The following is a 13,741-nucleotide window of genomic DNA, read 5'->3' as shown; positions in this document are numbered from 1 at the left end:
ATTCTGTAATAATGTACCTTTCTGTGGACTAAAGTGTTCACACAACCAAAACAGCCCCTAGACAAAACCAGTGACCGTCGTCTCAAGAGGTCCATATTAGCGGCTTATGTCAGTGCAGTTACCTGGAATTAATTAACCGCAGTTAACAGGAATTGGAATCTCAACCGTTTTTTTGAGTGAGTTGCAGCTATTCCAGTTTTGGGGTGTGAATCCATTGTCCAAGCGGCCTGCTGCAAACTCTGAACCCAAGATACTAGCCCTGGTCCTCGTCCCATTGTTCCCTCTCTGTACTGCCACTGTGTCCTAAAGTTCTTGTCCTAAATTGCCAGGAAAGGGGGAATCCCTCTCTGTTACTGCTTAGGCCTGGAAAAGCTGTAGATACTGTACTTGAAAATTTCGCAGAGGACAGGAGGAACTGTGGAACAGCACAACTACAGGAAGTGGATTCTTACCATGCAGTTTAGGAAATAACTGTGATTACAACACACTGTCAGAGAGTATTTTGCTTTGTAGCTTAGGCTGCTGAAATTAGCTGTCAGCACGTGTGGTGCGTCGGAACGGCCTGTATGTTACAATCGCTAGCCCTTGCAAGGTAGAAGTAAACAACTTTTCTTTACCCTGCCTGGGCTTTTTTTTTTTTTTTTAAGAGGTGAAGGGGGGTGAGTACCGTTGCTTGCAATTTCAGTCCTTCCCAAGCTCCAGCTCCTTGTAAATCTACCCCGGAAGATCGCTTGGCCTGAACGGGGCCCACCGGGGGCGGGGCGAGGCGAGGCGAGGCGAGGGGCTCCTCCGCGCCCTGCCTTCCCCCGGCATCGGCTCTGCGCTCCCGGCGGGCCCGCCGGGCGGGGGGTCAGGTCTCGCCAGCGGCCGCCGGCGGAGGGCGGTAGCGGCGGCCGCCGCGGTGGGCTGGCTCCTCCCCGGCCGCTTCCGTAGCGAGCGGCGGCGGCGACATGTGGAGGCCGGGGGCGGCCGGCGCGGTGCGCGCGGCGCGGCGAGCGGCGGCGGCGCGGCGGCGGAGCGGAGGGCCTGGGGGCGCCTCGCTGGCTGGAACAGCCGCCGCCGGCCGCGGCCGGACGGTGAGCGTGAGGCAGGCGGGGGAGCGGCGAGGCGCGGCCTGCGCCGCCGGGAGGGAGGCGGCGAGCCGGCGGCGCCGGCGCTGCCCAGGGGCGGGCGGGGCGGCCTCGGGCCGGGCTCCCGCTGCGGGCGGCGCCGCGGAGCGGCTGGAGGGGTTTTTTCCGCCGGCCCGTCGCCGGCCCCCGCCAGGCCCGCGGCCGTGAGGCCAGCCAGTGCTCCCGCCGGGCCTCCCCGCCGGCCGGCAGCGGGGCGCGTCCTCCCTTTGTGGCCGGGGGAAGGCCGCTCCGCTCCCCTGCCGCGCCGCCCCGTGCGAGCGGCACTGAGGTCGGCCGAGCGCGGTGCGAGGGCTGAGCCGCGCCCGGGTGGCTGCCGTCTTCGCCGCGGCGCGCCTCGGCCTTCCGCCCGCGGGACACGGGGGAGCGCACGAGTGCTGGGCCGGCGGCCTCTGGTTCCCAGCCCTTGCAAGTACCGCCGCGCTGGGCGGAAGGAGCGGCAGCAGTCAGGGCTGCCCGGCGGGGAACCCAGCCTCTGCTGTACTCTGAAGCTGTTGACTTGTTTGATACCCCGTTCCGATTGCAGAAGATGCGGGCCACCCTCAGCCCTGGGTTTGGTACATGGAGGGGTGATACCAACTCTATGCTAGCATCGTGCTGGCAGCCTCAAGTCATAAATTAGGAGCACACTAACAGGGTTACAGCCTCTCGATACGGCCAGAACCTGAACGTATTTATGGTCTCGTAGCTTTTGACCCTAAGTGAGCATTATGGAAGTGCTAAAGGATGCAGTCAAGAACATGTAGGCATCAGTGTGTATTCTGTCAACCTATATCACTGTGATTGTACAAGGAGTTTGCTGTTCTCTATCCTTTATGTCTGTGTCATGGCTTTGGACTAACAGACCAGTTCACCTGTAAAGCCAGAGGATAGATGTCAGACCGTATGGAGAGACATGGTTTTGTGTTTTGCTGTTGTGTATGCTTGAAGAGAGGCTGTCATGGTTCCTTTTTAAATGTCACTCGCTTTTGCGACTCACTCTGTTAGTTTTCAAAACCTTGTGCAAGTACACAAAAAGCAAATCAAGAATGTTATCTTACCATTCATCCGAAAATACATACCATCATAGCCCAGGTTAAGAAGAAAATGGCAAGCATGCTATCTTTCTTTCTTGGTGGATAGCATAAGTGCTTCTGCTACAGTGTTCGACAAGGGGATCAACTTTATCCCTGTTGATGTATTGCTGCCCCTCAGAGGGGTTGCCCGTTTGCTCCCTTGTCTTTTATTGCCAGTATGCTGATACAGCTTTCCTGTAATTTTGATTTGTTTTTTAAAGCTTTTTTTAAAACGGAAATTAGAAATCAAACAGCTTCTTTTACAGAAGAGATTTAGAATGTGAAGTGTGATGTTAGCTCTTTTGTAAGTAAGTAGGATTCAGGACTTCATTTTATTTCAGTTGAACATATTCATGGTTTCTAACAGAGGAATACAAGTTGTTGATAAAATGAATTGTGAAAATCTTGGCCTAAGCCAGTTGTCTGAAGTTGCTCGGTAATTCTGTGGTAGAGCAGTAAGAAATAGTTCTTCTCTTTCCTAGTTCACTCTTCTGTGAATAAATCTTTTTTTTATTAGTTTGTATGAGAGAACAATAATATTCTAGATTGCCTCAATCATCAAGGGACTAAAGCTGCATCTTTCCATGTTAGCTCTGTGATACAGAATTATTTTACTGGGGGGGATGGAAAGGACTTCAAGGAGCTATTTAATTTATGTGACAAATACATTATTTATAATTCTTCATGTTTTAGCTTTTAATTCCATTTTATGCTTTCAACAGCAATTACAATATGCTTCAGAGGTGAAGAGCAAGACTGTTCAGTTCATGAATTTAAGAAATGTAGGAACTCTGAATGACACAAGGTAAACTTTATTTTGAAATATTCATATGAAAATATCATCTCTGCATTTAAAAATAATTTCTAGACATGGTAGGACTATCAAATTAATGTAATGTTGATATCATGTAAAGGAAAAGTACAGTTTTAGCAAAAAGCATTTTGGGTGAATTTGGGAAGTCACTTAGGAAGTAATTCATGTACCTAAATGTAGGTGTCTAGCACTGTTTCACATATGTCAGGTTCCATGAAATTTGTGGTCGTGCTGAGAGGGTGTAACACAGTGCCTGTCAGAGACTTCTCCCCTTCTGATTCAGCAGTTGGAGGCCCAACGAAGGACTGTGCAGAAGTCTAAAATGTCTCTTGCCATTAAGTACCTGAACTGCACCCTGAACCAGTTCATGAATCATGTCTAATCCTAAGGCTTTCCATTCTGCATGCCCCTGGGTGTTTCTGTGATGTCCCTCACATGGGTGGCATAGAGTGTATTTCAGTAACTGACTAGCAAGAAACTTTAGAAAAAAAACCCCTGTGTTCTGGATCATCAACTGATACTGAGTCACCGAAGTCTATAATAACTGTTGTATTGCCATACCCATTAGCAAAAACTGAACTTATTTCACTGAATTGTCTGTTGCTGGAGATACTCACCTACACACTCAGTTAAAAGTTGACACTGATACAGATAGAAAAACTTACATGATTTAATTACATTTGGTTAATTAAACTGATCTAGACTTTGTTTCCACTAACTTTTTCTACTTATTTAAAGAGGATAATAGAAGCAGTCTCACAAGTGCTGTAAGTCTTACATAATGGCTGCAAGGGTGCTTTGAGACTCTGAAGAATAAGGTAATGGTATGTTGTGTGAGCTGACACAGGCAGGATGCAGGAACAACCGTAAAACCACAGATGAAATGCAAAGAGCAAATTTATTCTCATTACCTTGTGACCCAGGGGATCTCTGTAGCACCATCCAGCCACAGGCACGCAAGCAGGGACACAGGCACCGCGGAGCTCGGTCCTTGCTAGCCACAAAAAAGAGAAGGGAAAATCTTGAACCTGCTGCTTTCACCTGCATACATTGGGGATTTTTGCAGGTGGTGTTTTCCACTGTGCTTTGATCTTTCCCACAGCAGCGCAGGAATCTCAGGGATGGTCGATAAGGTGCCTCTCAGTCTCTTACAGGCATATGTTATCTAAACGGAGATATTCTACCCATCAAGCACACAAAGCTAAAGAACAATTAGTACGATATATGTGGTTTTTGACACCCCGGCTGCAAGTCGTTTGAGGGTGTTTACAATCCTTGCCAATCTTCTGTTGTATTCCCATATATTTATTAGTTCATAAGCACACTTTAAGTAATATCTAATTACCAGGCTGCATTTGTAATTCCAGTTGAGAAGTCAAATGCAGTACGTAGGCAGGGCATGTGATACTGATGCTTCTAAACTGCTTATAGCTACAGTGAGTTTCTTAAGAGTCAAATAACATGCTTCTAAACAGGAGATGCTAGTCTCTATTCATAGAGTTCAAAACTAAATAATTCTTGCACAGAGGCGTTTTATGAAAATGCCTTATTTTGAAATCTAACTCTGTCCTCTTAGTACACAGGGGTCAGTATATCTAAGGAAAGAAGAACATACTTCTCAGTTAAGAGATCTCTACTACCAAAATTTCAAAAATTTCATTTAGAAGGTGGATTGTTACGTACACTACCTTCAGAAAAATGACTACTTGTTTTATATGATTATTTCATGATTACCATTTCCTCCAAGGTCATGGTCTTGGTATGTTTTTATTATAGGGAAAATACTGTCTTCCATGTTTTTCCTCTTAATTATGGGCTTGTATGTCATTTGTAGCCCTTTAGATGAGACCACTTACGAAAAACTGGCTGAAGAAACACTGGACTCTTTAGCAGATTTCTTTGAGGACCTGACAGATAAGCCTTTTACCCCAGAAGATTATGATGTCTCTTTAGGGGTATGTTTTAAATATTCTATTACCTCTGTAGTTATTGTAGAGGTTTTTTTTCTTTGAAGGAGCACTTTAAATTAGTCACCTTAGTGCCCACACCTAAAATACAATGAGTTTTTACAGCTTTATTGTTAAAATATGCCGGTTTATACTGACTGGAGCAACTATTCTGATAAAAAGTAACACATGCTGTTATATGATTTGAGTATTTAAAATGTTTAGTGTATAGACAAAGACATAATATAGAATAATAAGTGAGCACAGGAGGAGACAGAAACTGCTTTCCAATTTCACAGTGGTCTATAAATTTTTCTAAACATGCATAGACCTCTGACATCAGCAGTCACTTCCATCCCGGTGAATACCAACCAGGACAGGCCTATATGGCATAGTACGTGCACATCACATGTGACTGGTAGAGCAGTTTCTTTGATTGCCCTGAATACCGAGATGCCACATTTGTCTTGAGTGGGTAGGGTATGTTTGTCCTGGCTTCACTGATGACAGCCCGTGGTGCAGAGAAGCAAGAAGAGGATGCAGTGTTTGGATGCAAAAGGGGGAAGGGGGACCACAGCATACACGGGGAGAAGGCTACTGTCATGGGAGACACTGGGTGGCTGCTAGCCTGATAATTGGAGCCTTTAATAGGTCAGCCACTCAAAGTCTTTTACAGGAGCAACAGACTCAGGTTAAAAATGTCTATTATATTTGTATAGGGAATTTATTAGTTTTATATACAATTTCTGAAGTGGTTTGTATGTTACAGCCCTCTACGTGACTTGGAGGAGAGTGCTGTTTCTCCCTATGCTGCCGTCTGCAACACAGGTCTTTCACTACTGCATTTTTTTGAGGTCACATAACTGCTGCTCTGTCTTCATGTCTTACCACAAGGAGGTTGCTTTCTACTGGCCCTGTCAATTAAGGTTTTATGTTCAGGGATGTTGAAGCAGATGGTTTGCAAAAAAAAAAAAAACCAACCAAACCCCAAAACCCTGTAGTTTTTGGACTTGCTCCTGTGCAACTTTGTCATCATAATGTTCATTCTCTATTTCTTATAGCTAGGATAGAAAATAATGTCTTATTAGTAGGAGTCTGTTGTTGCCCTTAGCAAATACTATTTGTTACTTTAATTTATGTAGTCAATGTTACAGTTAATTGTTCATCTGGTGAAAAGCAAATAATTGTTTAACCATAATCACTCAGTATGTTTTAGTGTATCAGCACCTATTAGCCTGATTTAAAGAGTTTAGGACAAAAATTAGCAACAAGATTATAATTTACCTCTTTAGTATCCTTAGACACTTCATCTTACGGCAGTTCTATCTCCACCTTCTGTAGAGTGGATTGTGTTTGACATTGACTCCCTGTGAGGCTCAAAAGGAATTATTTTTACATCCATCGTAATTTTTACCAGTACTCCTTTGTTTCATAGACTGTATGATGACATAATAATGTGTTGTCGTTTCTGTTAAGAACGAAAGGTTAAATAGTCCCGTTTGCCAAAGTTAATTCCAAACAAGGCTAGGGCTATAGCAAGCCACAAGGTGGCGAACGTGATAAAGGTCTGTTATGTCTGTGAACTATTACAAACTATTTAGATCTTCTTGTCCAGGGAAAAAAAAAATCTCTTTCAAAGAATATTCTTGTTACCAGGAGCTAACAAACATTCATCCAGTAGTACAAAACACATACAGTAGTATTTCTTAAAATATGGTAAAAATATCTTGCAATTTAAGTTCTTAAAAACTCAAGTTGTATTTTCTAGTATTTCAAAAGTGTTGCAAAATGTATGAGAAAATGTTTAAACACAGCATTAGAAGTTAACCTTTATTTAATTTGTAATGACAGTAACAACACTCTATAACAGCTGACACACAATGTAAGCAATAGTATAGATTTCTATTAACTCTTTGGAAACCTGTTTACTTACAGTTTTTTGTAGTGTACAGCATAACATCATGCTGAATACTTAATATGGCACTAAAGAGTACGTAGAGTAGTGAAACCTTTATATCGCTATTCAGGCCTAATCCCCCAACCTGCTCTTATTCTGCTGTATTTCTACAGTTCTAAGGCCACTGAGATACAGAAAAGTTTGAATTCTGACAACCAGAGAAGTAGCTTGTTCTTGTCCTTCTTTGCACTAAACCAATATCCAATTAATGTAACTGGCAGGACAACCTGATGGCAATATTAACCAGGGGAGCCTTTTATTTTTATTTTGTTGATCACAGATATAAATCGCTAATCAAGCACAGAAACAGCATGGGAACTAAAGTAAAAAAAATCAGACCTTGAGAGTATTATTTCATGGCTGATGATCCTTGAGATATGTCAGAAACCAATAACAGAGTTGTTTTGTAGGGGAAGGAAACTCTAAACTGCTGCCTGTGCTACAGAGTAAGTTTGCAAGTAGCAGCTACTCATAAATGAAAATATTTTTTCCCCACAGCAAGTGTTTATATATAGCAAATAGCCCTAGCAATGATAGTAGCTCTTGTAGTATCTTCTGACTAAAGCATGAAAAGTAGGATTCCCTGAAAGAACTTTATCATGCTACAGGGCATGAAGTATTTGAGAAACTGTAGATTAAATATGACTAACCTATTACCTGAATCATCAAACTGTACTCTGTAGAGATATCCTTTTTCATTAGCATAATTTAGATTGTCTGTAGGTTAACTCTAGTCCAAGTAGTGTTGTTCCTTCAATGTTAGGAGAGAAATATTTTTGTCAGTTATGTATGCTTTTCAAATGCACTTGTGAAAATATCAGAGAAATATGAATCATGTTGTCAGTAATGAAAGTGAGTAAGAAAGAGAAAATAGATGCTTACTAGGATAATGGTCTAAAGCTGGCATAAGTAAAACAAACCAGACCTCATGGAGTTTAAAAGTGGAATATTTTTGAGGTAGGATTCAGGATCTAGGCACTTCATCAGAATTATTGGAGAAAGAAATGCGTTTATTCGCTGGGGAACTGTGACTTAAGAAAAGTTAGGTAAAATTTCATGGCTCAAGAATCTACTGATGACACACAAAGCTTCTTGACTTTGAACCACACCAGTTCTGCCTTGTTGATGAATAGAAAAAGTTGTTACTGGATGATGTTTTAATCATTGCAAAATGAACTAGCAGTCCTTTCAAGATGACAGGTCAAAGCTCAAGAGTATTATTTAAGTAGTGCCATTGTGAATGGTGTAAACACACTAAATCGAACTCTGACCAGAAGGTTTAAAGTCTAGATCAGACTAAAAGATATGCAGGTTGTCCTAGGTATTAAGATAAGTTTTTGATACCTAATGATCACTCTTCAAAGCTATTTTTGTTTGGGAAATAGTTAGGAGTGTGATACAGATATGTAAGTTACTGTTTATCTGCTGCAGATGATGTAATTCTTGTCAAGTAACAGGATACATATTTTTAATTTCTCATTTTATTTGTGTTTTAAGAGTGGAGTTCTAACAGTTAAATTAGGTGGAGACATGGGAACATATGTAATCAATAAGCAAACACCAAACCGGCAGATTTGGCTGTCATCACCCACTAGGTAAGTTCTGTGTAAATTAGTTATGTAATGTCTGCAGACTGGGTGGAAATGTACTTCCCCTTTTTTATAGCACGGCATGGACTGTGCAATATCCTTTTCATAAGTAACCCTTTTACTTAGTGTATTCTCAAAACATGATATAATCTAAATGTTCGATACTTTGTTACAGAGGTTTGAGGCATGGTGCAGTCTACTGACATACCTAAATTAATCCAGGAAATGTGTAATACAGAATTTTCATAACCTGTTCAAGTCCAAACCCATGTCTACAGGAATATAGCCTACTTACAGGAAAAATAAACAGCCATTATTAAAAAAAAACAAAACCAAAGCTTCTGTTGGAAAAAAAGTGATGATGATGTTATGATCCAAACCTCTCTTTGTATTTAAACAGGGTGGCTCCTTCCCCTTTAAGCGTTTGGGATTTCCTGCTTTATATGTTCATGTACTCTCCCACCGGTTGTTTTTGTCAAGCATCTGCACTTCATGGGAGCCTTGGCTAGCTGTTCCCTCTGCCTTCTCTAATGCTGTGTTTTGATCCATTCTAGGTTTTCTCTTTGGTTTCAGCAGGGAGGGCAGCTAGATATGTGGGAAAATGTAGCTGTCTCCCAAGAAAATTTGTATTCTCTGTCACTACCACAGGGAGAAGACGCAGGGAGTTGGTCAGTGTTACTGGTGAAGGAACCAGCTAACTGGAAAGTATGAGCACACCCAGTAACTATGCAGGTGTACCTCTTGAATGTTGTTCAGAAAGAACGTATTGATACAAAACTGGGTTTTGCAGTAGTAGAATTCTGTAGTAGGGGTTCTGTCAGGGAGAAGACAACGCACAATAGAATTTAAGATTTAATTTAAGAGAAACAATTTTAATGGACATAAAATTTACATAAAGAAAATTCTACTTTTGATTTAGTGTATATATGTACTGGCTGGTGCATAGCATACTAGGTTAGTAATTTTCTTCTACAAACTCCTCCTATCCCAGAATCCTTTTATTAATTAAACAATTTTCTTAACAGGTACATCACTTGCTAAGGCACAGACCTAGCAAGCTAACAAACCTTTTTGTTTAGACAGATGCAGGCTGTGTGTCAGAACTTATTCATTCCAGATATATTTTGCAACAAGCATAATTTCTGAACTTTGATTCTGCTTAAAATGACTATAAGATTTTTGTGTCACTAACACAAAGGTTTCATCAGTTTATGAAAACCAAAGTTCAGAGAATTCCTATCTGTTTAAAGCCAACTCTTAACTGAACTGAGACATACATGCTCCAGAATGTGGAATTGATGAAAAAATGTTAAACTTTTTTTTTTTTTGATTGCTCCAGCAATGAATATAAATACGCAAGGAAAGAGATAAACTTGAAAATTCTTTGATGGTATTTTTCATCATCTGTGATGAAAAATGATTCACCTACAAACATCAAGTTTTGTGCTTCCTTAACTGGTATTATGGTAAACGGGGTATTTCCTGAAATACAATGCTACTTGTTCACTTCCTGACTTTGGAAAAGCAACTCCAGCAAACACTATGTGATCTGAAGTGACATACTTCTTAAGTGCAGTGTTCTAGGAAGTGAAAGAAGCAAGTGTTACTGCCAGTGATCACTTGAATTGGATGTTACATTTTGGAAATTTGTACAGTAAATGTATAATCTTGAGTCTTTAAGAACATATCCCAAGGAAGACAATCTTAAGATGTGGGAGAGAGACATTTTCTTGAATTTTTTTGACTTCTGTTTGCTATCATGCATCTATACACCAAAGTGAACTTAAGCTTGGGTTTGTAAAGCTTTACTTAGTTGACTGTTAAAAAAAGGGTGTGAGAGGGTGCATGTAACCTGCCAGCAGTTTGATTGCAGTAATTTCATGTAGCTCCTTTGACTAAAAAGACTTTTTTAACCTTACACAGCATCTCTTAATACCTTAATGTGGTATTTTAGTTCTTCTCTCTTACTGTTTAAAAATATATGCCGACTTTCCACGAGAAATATGTTTAGCCTATATTGTAGGCATTTTATAGAATTCACAAGATCCTTGCTTAAATTATTAATTTAAATTAAATAACATTTGTACAGTATTTTGGAGATTCAGATAACTGTGGAGGTGTTTCACATGCTAACCATATCACTGATATTTACTATGTAACATTTAAAAACAGTTCAGATAACTTAGGCATTTTTTTCTTTGTCATTGTTGATTAAAGGGCCTGTCTTAGCCTGATTTCATGAATGACTGTCCCATTCTGTCATGGTGCAGGACACTATAAACATACACCTGCGCTGCAAAGACAAAGAAGTGAGAAATGCGTAGTAAAGTAACTGGAGCACGTAATCTCGATTCCAGATAGTTACCATACAGCAAGTGAGATTTCAGCAGAAGTGACTGATTTGTGTTTGCATTTGTGACTTCTTGTAGTTTGGTTAGTAGTTGAAAAGTTCTTCATTTGAATATTGCAAGCAGTTCAGGTTATTCAAGGTTCAGATTAGTGTTTATGTTTGTAGAGAACCTGCAAATTGTTCTTGTGTATACATAGGATAGTCTGTTTTCTAGCAGACCTTGTGCATGGATTGTCTTGAGTTCCAAGGCATTTTGTCCTGTGAGTTCAAGAATAAGACTGATGGTTTGTCTGTTTATCCCAGATTACCATTTCATTGCTTTCTCTTTTCTTAGTTTCTCTAGCTGACGTTAATAGTAGTGAGTGCCTTTCATTCTCCTGTTTCAGATGTGAAGAACTGGGTGCATAGAAAGGTCTGGAATGAAACCTGCGTGTTCACGTTTTTCTTGATACTTATGTAGGCCTGAAAAATCAAGCTAACAACTGTATGATAGCATAGAGGAAAACAGCATTTTAAATATAAATCTCCCACATGCCAAGGCATTTGCTTTCAGCTGGGAAATTCTTTTGTTGCATCTGAGAAGAAAGTGATCTGTGTTCTGCCGTGCTAAGAATATTTGCATGTGACTGCTGCAAGAACTAATCAATAGCATTAATTCAGCGTTATACAAATATCCCTTGTAGTATTTGTGTGCAAGAAAATGATATGGGTGAGGGAAGAAGGGAGTAGGGGAAGAAATTGGGGAAGTCGGTGCCAAAAGCAAGAAGGGAAGGAGCTTCTGTCTGTTGGGAGTGACTGATGTATCTGTCTTACCACCTTTCAGATACATCTGTTGGATGGCTCAGCAGTTCCTGGCAGATCTGGCCTCTTCTGCTCCACTTCCCCAGACTACCCCACCAGTCTTTCTCCATGTTATCTGTTCCTTTTCCGGGGCTCTCTGCGGTACATTATAAATACAGGCTTCCAGCAATTTCCCATGAATAATCTGTATTTACACAGTGTGTTTTGTTTTCTAGTGGGCCCAAGCGCTATGACTGGACTGGACGGAATTGGGTGTATTCTCATGACCGAGTATCCCTTCATGAACTGCTATCAAAAGAATTTTCAACAGCATTAAAAACTAAATTGGATTTCTCCTGCTTAATATATTCTGGGAAAGACGACACTTGATAATATTCTACCTCATGGAAGTTTAAAGACTTTAACCACGCCCTTCCTTGGTTTCTGAAGTACCTGAGCTTAATTCTGTTCTTGTTTTTCTTGATATCGCTATGTTGTGCAACAAAAATGAACGTATTTTTCTCTAGTGCCCAGTCTTTGGGCTTCTGTGCCACTGCTTGCATCTGTGTCCATGTAGTAAAGGTGGTTGAGGTTGCCCTTCCTGTTACTGCATTCCTTACTTTCTTACTGCAGAAGTAAGTAATGAATTCTTACTGTCTGTTGTCTTGTTTGAATGTAAGGACAGATGCTAAACTCTTTTTGGTGAGACATTCAGCCAAACCAAGAAATGCCTGTGAATCCCATTAACCTAAGTTGTGGTACTGTGAACGCATTGCATTAAAATTTGTGGCTACTGCAGGTGAATAACGCATCACAGTCAAATTGAACATCTTCTAAACAAAATGACTGTAGCAGGTAGAAACTTTTCATATTGCGTAATGCATGTAGTAAGAGTTTTTCTCTCAGTATTGCGGAACTTGCTTTTTTTTCCAAATTCTAAATTCTAGTTTCTTACACATTAGGATTTTTTTTGAGCTAAACTTTAAATTACTTAGAGGTCTGTGTGGATGTAAGCATCATAAAAAAATGAAAAGGCTGGTATGTGATGTTTAAGCTGTGCAGCAGCACCTCTGCAAATGCTTCATTCTGTTACTGTGGACTTGTCTTTCTGTTCCCTTTTGTTCTTCAAAGAGTAAAAATATGTAATTTATTGACTTTTTGAGTTGAGCAAAATTAGGATCCTCTCATGGTACCAAAATTTGCACTAATTTTGTTCTGTTGCATTTCTTAAGTAAGAGAACTTAGATTATCTTTTTTCACCATGATAAAAGGTTCCCCTTATTACCGTGCTGATGCAGGAACTTTTGCCTTTTTTGCTTTTTACAACTGAGTATGGTAATTAACGCTGATGAAGCTGTCTCTTTGAGGCTGTTTAAAAAATGAGAATGAAATAAATTATACACTCCGGATCTTAAACCAAAAAGCTTTAAAAGAAATCATGAACTGCAAGAGCAAGTCTTCAACACTTGCACTATTGTATTATTACCACTGGCGATTTTTAATTGCCTGTAAAATGGAAGCACAAAGTTGTTGACTGATTCTTGAGCAAACAGTTATACCATACTATTATAAATTGTTTTATCAATGTATGAAAAGATGTTCAGTGCAAACTGGTGGTATTTCCTCTGCTTGTGGTTAGTTTGGCATGCTTCTCTGGATAGCAAGAATTATTACAGATGTGATTAATTTTGTCATTGAAAAATAATAGCTATATAGTACTGTTGCACAGTATTTGCATTTAAAGTATAACAGTAACCTTTCACTGGAAGCAGCTCTTGGTTAATTGTGCACACTGCGTGTTTTTCAATCAAAATAAAAAATATGACATCTGAAATTTCAGCTGTACTGGATGAGGTAAATACAGTGACTCATGAGTACAAGAGTTAACCATGCTTTTTTTTATACAAAGGAAAGCTAATAATAGAATGTCTTTTTACTGTTTTGAATTTAGAATACTGAAAATAATTTACAGCATATGGAAAACAATAGTATTTTATCTCAATCTCCTACTAGTTCAAATAGCTATTTAAACACATTTGTATAGATGTTAATGACTTGATATTTGAATCAAGGATACTTTTCCTCATTTTTCTTTTGCCTTATCGCATATAGCTTGTGTAATT

General features: G+C 40.2%; 1 protein-coding gene across 1 annotated transcript; it reads left to right on the top strand.

Annotated features, from left to right (window-relative positions):
* The first annotated feature begins 921 nt into the window (after nucleotides 1-921).
* On the top strand, nucleotides 922-13,452 carry FXN (frataxin). The gene is made up of 5 exons (XM_074857159.1): nucleotides 922-1,076; nucleotides 2,905-2,987; nucleotides 4,831-4,951; nucleotides 8,397-8,494; nucleotides 11,855-13,452. The coding sequence occupies exons 1-5, from the start codon at nucleotides 951-953 to the stop codon at nucleotides 12,006-12,008; spliced, it is 582 nt and encodes a 193-aa protein (XP_074713260.1). The 5' UTR covers nucleotides 922-950; the 3' UTR covers nucleotides 12,009-13,452.
* Nucleotides 13,453-13,741: the final 289 nt, after the last annotated feature.

The sequence above is a fragment of the Strix uralensis genome, chromosome Z, assembly GCF_047716275.1.
Source record: "Strix uralensis isolate ZFMK-TIS-50842 chromosome Z, bStrUra1, whole genome shotgun sequence".
Taxonomy (NCBI): domain Eukaryota; kingdom Metazoa; phylum Chordata; class Aves; order Strigiformes; family Strigidae; genus Strix; species Strix uralensis.
Note: the sequence above shows the minus strand (reverse complement) of the source record. Positions and strands in the feature narration are given on the sequence as shown.

Excerpts from the sequence above, each read along its gene's own strand:
- FXN (XM_074857159.1), top strand. The coding sequence starts at position 951 with ATGTGGAGGCCGGGGGCGGCCGGCGCGGTGCGCGCGGCGCGGCGAGCG. Across the intron at positions 2,988-4,830 it reads GGAACTCTGAATGACACAAG|CCCTTTAGATGAGACCACTT; the intron begins GTAAACTTTATT and ends TGTCATTTGTAG. Across the intron at positions 8,495-11,854 it reads TGGCTGTCATCACCCACTAG|TGGGCCCAAGCGCTATGACT; the intron begins GTAAGTTCTGTG and ends TTTGTTTTCTAG.